Here is an 8769-nt window from a genome sequence, read left to right on the forward strand (position 1 = left end):
TAGTCGTGGTCTAGGTACTGCTAGTCTGGTCAAGGTACCGCTAGTCGTGGTCTAGGTACAGCTAGTCGTGTTCTAGGTACCGCTAGTCGTGGTCTAGGCACCGCTAGTTGTGGTCTAGGTACCGCTAGTCGTGGTCTAGGTACCGCTAGTCGAGGTCTAGGTACCGCTAGTCGTGGTCAGGTTACAGCTAGTCGTGGTCTAGGCACCGCTAGTCGTGGTCTAGGTACAGCTAGTCAATTCGTGTAATTTATATCCCCCGCTTGCAGGACATATTGTAGGTAAACATTATGGAGGTTAAGTTTAAACATGTGAGTATCTTGCTGTTGAGACATAATGTATAGCTTGGAACTCGAAATAAAAAAAACCTTATACCTCATTAATTATCCGGATGTGCCTACAGAATGTGGTTGAATATCTGCACAATATCTACAGTAATTATCACACGAACCCCAAAGAGTTCCCGAGATGGGTGGAAAGACATAGGAACAAAAACATTGTTATCAAGTTTGAAGGAATTTGGCTAATATTTGCTAGAGTTATTAAGCGGAAACTGCAGATAATGACGTTTTTCGTTAATCAAGGGGCCATTACTCCGCCAAATGGAGGCCGATTAAAGTGGTTGTCAAAGTTGGCTGATCCCTTAATGCGTTGAATCCTGTTACTAAGTTTGAAGACAATCGGATAAAATTTGCGAGAGTTAATGAACAGAAACGGCAGATAATGACATTTTTCGCTATTCAAGGGTCATAACTCCATCAAATAAATTCCGCTGAAAGTGGTCATCGACCTTTATTCAAGCCCTAAGGCATTTAACCCTGTTATCAAGTTTGAAGAAAATTTGTTAACATTTGTTGCATTACAGACAAACAGATAGACAGACAGACAGACAAACCTTTCGGTGAAAGCGGGGGATAAAAAAAGTTTTTTTCAATTATATCAAGACGTACAATTATTCTTTATCAATTGAAGGTTTTCCATGTTATATTTACCCTAGATTGCTAGGTATAAGATCTGAAGGTGGTGGAATTGTTATTCTAATTAAAAATGTGCTTGTAAGTTATGTATCTATAATTGAAACAATATATGATTCAATTATGTGGTTAAAGGTATCAAAAACCCTTATTGATCACCACAATGATATATATATAGCATGTGTGTATATGCCGCCTTCTAGTTCTGTATAATTTGAATTTATTTAATTTTAGTTTATACAAATATATTTATCTAAGGTATTCTATCTCTTGGACCTCCAGAGTTAGGATGCATAATTTGTTGTAAATTGTTGGTTCATTACTGAATTACAAATGTATTAAATTTTGTGTGTTGATGTTGTTTACATATTTTTTTTATTTTTTTATGTATTCTAGTAGTAGATGATGTGAATTTATAATGTGAAGGCATGTGTTCAAATCATAAGATCAATTGAATTTTAAGTAGATTATGTCATTACTTGATTACCACGTGCTTAGTTGCATAAGGTTAGAGATGAGGTCATCATACTAATTATTTATAGACATCACGTGACCATTAATGACCAATGGTCAGTTAGTTAGGTGACTCTAAGCATCAGTTTACACAAAGAGATTGTGGAGGCTGGCAGTAATTTTCATCTCAATCTTGACGACCCTCCCTCCAGCCCCGTTCATCTCCATGTAGAAGACAGTGCACGTGTGGTTATGTAATTATACGTCAGCTATAATCATACTCTATTGTCATTAATTTTTGTATATCCATGGTAATCAAAGTCAATTGTTTCAGATTATAATACAATGTGTGCATCTTTGCTTATTTTTACTCAAGTTTTATAATCCTACATGTTATCATTTATACCGTCTAACCTGCTTGTCATTCACATGTTCAGTGGTATACTGAAGCTATTTAGTTATGATCCATGTGTTTCACTTAGTCAATTCGTTAAGAATTCTATCTAATATCACGAGTACTTTTGATATGTTTTGTACTCATGACATCTTGAGGTCCCTGAATGTCAAGTTAAGTAACAGTATACCAGAGTAAACTATTGTTTGCCTAAGTAGTATTGTTTTAATGTGGTATACTCCCAAATTGATCATTCATGCCGTCTTACCTGCTGTTATCTTCACAGGTTCAGTGGCAAAGCTCTTTCCTTCAAAGGCCCAAGTGTTGTTTATTTTGTTTATACTCATGATCATGATCAGGGCATTTGAGATGCTGTTCCTCAATGTGAACTTAATCGTTTACTAGTTTAATACTTATTGTGTGCCTCTTACGTATACTGTACGTTCGTTTTAGTATATATACTCGCTGTCTAGCCTGCTGTTTGCATCACAGGTTCAGTGCAGTTTTCTTCCCTTCAGATCCATGGTATTCATCTCGAGTCGTTTCTTACAGAGCATATATACCTGCTGTCTTCACCACAGGTTTCATTGAGCTAATATGGTTGGTAGCTAACCCGGCTTTCTTTCTTGTGTATATCACAGGTTCAGTGCCAGATTATTCAAAGCTACTAGCTCTACCTGATGTTTTTATGTGCAGTGTCAGTGTCATCAGTTCAATTATTTCATTCTGCCAAACCTGATGTGGCATCACTTAAGTCTATTTTACACCTGCTGTTCAACCCACAGGTCCAGAAATAACATTCATGCATCAATATCTCAGATCAGATCCAAGTTACAAGTTTCAATTATATAAGTTTTCCTGAAGTTGATTGGTCTTGCATATGACAGCGATGTTTTATCGCATATACTGTTTCCCAACAAACCTTTGTATATTTATACTTACAGTAGCTTACGGTTAAAGACAAGTAGTTGTGGTTAATGAGTTCAATTGATTAGAATAATTACATGTAGTAAGATGTTTTTATTATTGCATAGTTATTTTATTCAAATTTCTGAAGATTTCTTATGTCATGTTTAACGATGGAACCAAGAAGTGCTTAACTCAATATTTTACACAAGGAAATGTACTTAATACTTATGTTGCTACATATGAATACTAAATAGATGATGGCATGATACATGTTTCAATATCATTACAAATGTTTGGGCTATACTGTATGTTTGTTTCTAAACCTTTAAATGCAATGTCCTTATAAATTCAACATTTTTGAATTTTTACCCCAATTTAGATATAGTGATTACAGTTACACTTTTCATATTTATACTTATTCTATTAGTAACCAATATAAATTTATATATACCTGTCAGGCTCACCTGTCCACAGGTACTTCATACAACCATAGACATCCTGGCCTTCCCCCAGTGTCCATGTCTACTATGAAACTTTCATTCATCTAGAAACTGTCTTTCTAGAATCGAAACAAACATGCGGAGTAGCCCCTAAGATTGCCAAGGTTTATACATTTTTGAGTAAATATATATATAGTAGCTTTTGTAGTTGAAACAAATGAAACTTGATCTTACTCAGACTTTGTGTTATTTATATAAATCATAACATATACAACTGTGACCTTTTCTTTGAACTTGAAAATGGTATTGTAAATTATAGTTCCCTCGGGTACATTATGATGGTTGGAGATTTCAATAGCCATACAGGTAGTTTACACGATTCTATCCGGAGTGATGAAATTCATTCCAGTATTAACAAGAGGCCCAGTGGGCCTGTATCGCTCACCTGGAAATGTTAGCAAAATTGAAGTTGAAATAGCAAGATGTTGTTTGAAGTGTACACAACATGGTTACATGGTTAGTCATGGGTTATATTTTTATGCATTTGGACAAAATCCTGTCATTCCTACAGGAAAAGGAGGATTTTAAAGAATTTGCTATGTTTCCACTATTGGGCCCCGTCCCTCTGTCCCCATGGGGGTCAGACCTGCCGTTGATACAAAAATTAGTTTCCCTTCACCCAATGATGCTTTAGACCAAATATGGACATAATCCTGTCATTCCTACAGAAGTAGAAGGATTCTAAAGCTATTTTCCCTATTTGTCCCCGCCCCTCTGCCCTAGGGGTTAAAACCTACAGTTTATACAAAATTGGTTCCCCTTCACCTGAGGGCGTTTCGTCCCAAATTTGGACAAAATACTGTCATTCCTACAAAAGATGAAGTATTTTGAAGAATATGCTATGTTTCCCCCATTGGGCCCCGCTCCTCAAGCCCCAGGGGGGCCACACCCACCGTTTATACAAAATTGATTTCCCTTCCCATAGGATGCTACTGTTCAAATTTGGTCAAAATACCTTCATCCCAACGGAAGAAAAGGGATATTAAAGTTATTCCTCTATATCCCTTATTGGGCCTGCCTCTCTGCCCCCAGGGGGTCAGGCCAACCATTTATACAATGTTGGTTCCCCTTCACGCTTCATACCAATTTTTGACAAAATCCTGTCGTTCCTACAGAAGAAAAAGGATTTTGAAGAATTTTCTCTATTTCACCTATTAGACCCCGCCCCTCTGCCCCAAGGGGTCCACACCCACCGTTTATACAAAACTGTGTCCCCTTGGCCAAAGGATACTCCAAACATAATTAGGAGAAAATCCCTTAATCCCTACAGTAGAAGAAGGATTTTAAAGGTTTTACCTCTATTTCCAATATTTGGCCCCACCCCTCTGCTCCCAGGGGGGCCACACCAACCGTTTATACAAAATTGAGTCCCCTTGGGGTAAAGATGTTTCAGACCAAATTTAGTCAAAATCTACTTGGCCGTTCAGTACTAGTAGCGTTTTAAAGGAAAAGTTGACGGACGCTGCTGTATGGTATAAGCTCACCATGGTCCTTCAGGCCAGGTGAGTGAAACAGCAAACTTAAGCACTACTGATTCTAAAGGTTTTCAACAAAATTAAATTCCTTTGCCTGTCTCTTTAAAAATTTGGTCAAAGGTCTTTTTTTAACAAATTTGAGAATTCTTTATCAAGGCACTCTATTTGCTGTAAAGCATCAGGCTTCCCACTTTATCATTCACAAGATAAAGTTTAAAATTTCAACAATTTCAATAACTATTTCTCTTATAAACCTGTAAGTATAAAGGTTCTAACACATTTGTATTCTATGACCTAGAGAATATGCATAGGATATTCATTTAATCAAACTTGATAGCACTGTCTCCATCTCAGGATGTTACAGATTAAATATACTCCAGGCCCCAGTTATTAAAAAGGGGATTAGTTTAATAGCGATTAGTGCAAATTTTCTTTTTCTCGTATCTAAAAAATACAACCATTAATTGGTTTAAAACTTTCCAGACAGTAAATGTATTGCCAAAGTAAGTCGCATAAATAATTACACATTTTTACACAGTACATTTATGTAATTAGTAGAGGATATGACAATTCAATTGAAAAAAAGCACTTCATCCCAGCAATCAATTGAAAAATCTACCTGTAGTACCGGTTTGTTTAATTACCCAAAACACAGGTATATCAACCTACAGTACCGGTATGTTTAATTACTCAAAACACAGGTATATCTACCTACAGTACCGGTATGTCTTACTGCCCAATACGCAGGTATATCTACATACGGTACAGGTATGCCTTATTATCCAATACACAGGTATATCCACATACAGTACAGGTATGTTTAATTACTCAAAACACAGGTATATCAACCTACAGTACCGGTATTTCTTACTGCCCAATACACAGGTCTATATACATATAGTACAGGTATGTTTAATTACTCAAAACACAGGTATAGCTACCTACAGTACCGGTATTTCTTACTGCCCAATACACAGGTATATCTGCCTACAATACAGGTATGCCTTATTAGCCAATTCACAGGTTTATCTTCCTGCAGGACAGGTATGCCTTATTACCCAATACACAGGTATATCTACCAACAGTACAGGTATGTTTTATTATCCAATACACAGGTATATCTACATGTACCTTCAGTACAGATATGACTTTTTAGCTAAAACACATGTGTATATATACCTACAGTACATGTATATCTACCTACAATACAGGTGTGCCTTATTATCCAATTCACAGTTATATCTACCTACAGTACAGGTGTGCCTTATTATCCAATTCACAGGTATATCAACCTACAGTACAGGTATGACTTTTTACCTAAAACACATGTGTATATACCTGCAGTACAGGTATGTCTTATTACCCAATACACAGGTATATCTACCTACAATACAGGTATGCCTTATTACCCAATACACAGGTATATCTACCTACAGTACAGGTATGCCTTATCCAATACACAGGCATATCTATCTACAGTACAGCTATGTCTTTTAACCCAATACACAGGTATATCTACCTACAATACAGGTATGACTTATTACCCAATACACAGGTATACCTACCTACAATACAGATACACGTATGTCTTATTACAAAATACACAGGTATATATACCCACAGTACAGGTATGTCTTATTACCAATACACAGGTATATCTACCTATAATACATGTATGTCTTATTACCCAAAACACAGATATATATGCCCACATTACAGGTATGTCTTACTAGTGGGGCGACACCTGAAGGGGTGTCACAGATGGAACTAGAACACTGACAGGTCAGTAAGGGCCCCGTCTTGTGGCAATATATCCCCCATAATCATGAAGAAGCAATCTGCCCATATAGCTGAGCTTGACGTTTGATATGTGGAATTTAAAAAAGAATCGCAAGGAAGCAAAATATACATTTTACATGTACTATGATGTGAGTCTTGTTTCCTTCCACCTCCATATTTGCTGGGCTAACAGAAATGTAAATACTGGTGCAATACTCATTTGTTAGCTTTGAATTGTTTTATTTAACCTTATATACCTCCTCCATCAAGAGCCAGGGTCAAAGTCAGAGATCCACTTTGTCTTTGACCTTTGGAACCGAATGACCTTGACCATTAACCCAGTGACCCTGATCTTTGGTCAGTTGACCCCTTGTTTAATTCTGATCAACTTTGCTCCTTAATATCATAAAAAAATGTTCATCAGTGAAAAGGTGCATAATTTGACCTTGACCCCTGACCCGATGACCTTGACCTTTGGTCAGTTGTCGCCTTGTTTAATTCTGATCAACTTTGCTCCATAATGTCATAACAAAATGTTCATCAGTGAAAATATGTAAAATTTGACCTTGACCTTTGAACCTAATGACCATGACCTTTGACCTCGACTTTTTACCTCAGTGTGTCTCTTTGTTTAATATCGAACAACTTTGCTCCATAATGTCATAGCGAAATGTTCATCAGTGAAAAGCTACAAAATTTGACCTTGACCCCTGACCTGATGACCTTGACCTTTGGTCAGTTGACTCCTTGTTTAATTCTGATCAACTTTGCTTCACAATGTCATAATAAAATGTTCATCAGTGAAAAGATGTAAAATTTGACCTTGACCTTTGACCTTGACTTTTTACCTTAATGTGTATTTTTGTGAACTAAACATCTTGACCAAGTTTCATGTATATCGGTCAATAAATACCAAAGTTATCAGCCAGGAACAAAATTTGTGGACGGACAGACAGACAGACAGAGTGATTACTCTAGGGCACACGTATCTCCGATACGTGGCCCTAATGAAGTGTAGAGGGCAACAACTCTGTTTAAACAGCTGTTCAACATGACATTGAAGAAACTGTTTGAGTGTTTTAACAAATTTGACCCCTTTGACCTTGAATAAGGTTCAAAGGCATTTCCTTTTGCAAAATTTGTCTGGTATAATGCTGCTGTAAAGGCAAAGAAAAAGAAATGGACAAAAATTTACCTTCGGACCAGGTGAACTAACAAGAGTAGCGTAGGGCGGAACAATATACGCCCGTTGAATGCCATATAGTGTTATATATATATTAACTTGCATTAAAATAAGATTTGCATCACCTTAAGAGTGGCTAGCTAGCTATATATAACATGCTATAAATCNATGCAAGATTCAAGTACTAGAAATAAACAAAGGGCAATAACTTCTTCAAAAATAGTCGAATCAAATTTTTGTTCAAATAACATAACTATATATCATGACTATAACGATTTCCAAGTTTCAAAGAAATCGGTCGTAAAATGTAGGAGATCGGCAGATAAAAATCAAATACTGAAATAAACGAAGGGCAATAACTTTTACAAAAATTGTCAAATCAAAATTCTTTTCAGGTAAACAACATGTTATGATAATAAAGCCTAACAAGTTTCAAAGAAATCGATCAAAAATTGTAGGAGGAGATCTCCAGACAAAAAATCAAATACTGAAATACACAAAGGTCAATAACTTTTTTGAAAAAATATTCTAATCAATTTTTTTTTTCATATCATGATTATAAATTAATGTATACCAAGTTTCAAAGAGATCGGTCCATAAATGTAGGAGGAGACAGTCAATGCCGGTCGGACGATAATACTCCCGTCAAATTTGACCGGCGTATAAAAATGGGATCAGTGGACAGTTTCTTATGATCATTGCTACATATCTGTATTACCAGGTTGGAAACAGAGATGACTGTGATGTCATATACATGACATTTTGAAATCTTGGCTGTTATGTCACTGTTTATCTATTTGAGAATTAGTGTCTGTTGCTTAAAACAAATATAAGCTGAAGTTTGGATAGGATTTCTGTTGTTCATTATCACCGTGTAGGACTGACACCGGATATAGCTAGTACCGAATCGGGCATGGAAGCTAGGCGCAGACAAGCCGCAGGATGTTTACCAACATTTCTGGTATTTTCTAGTAGCGAAGAGACAAATGAAGGAGCACAACAGTTATACAATAAACAATGATTTATGTGATGTAGATGATTTGTAAACTATTTCATTCGATCTGAAGATATTGGTAAGAAATGACTACAAAGTACCGGTACAAAA

At 36.3% G+C, this 8769-nt stretch overlaps 1 protein-coding gene across 1 annotated transcript in view; it reads left to right on the plus strand.

The window, feature by feature from the left end:
* Window positions 1-502, plus strand: part of LOC110464333 — a 2919-nt gene extending 2417 nt beyond the window's left edge. The window contains exon 3 of the mRNA XM_021519511.1: window positions 35-502. Coding sequence (XP_021375186.1) covers window positions 35-246 — 212 coding nt within the window. The 3' untranslated portion in view covers window positions 247-502. The remainder of the gene's footprint in view (window positions 1-34) is intronic.
* Window positions 503-8769: the final 8267 nt, after the last annotated feature.

Source organism: Mizuhopecten yessoensis, unplaced genomic scaffold, assembly GCF_002113885.1.
Source record: "Mizuhopecten yessoensis strain PY_sf001 unplaced genomic scaffold, ASM211388v2 scaffold10985, whole genome shotgun sequence".
NCBI lineage: Eukaryota > Metazoa > Mollusca > Bivalvia > Pectinida > Pectinidae > Mizuhopecten > Mizuhopecten yessoensis.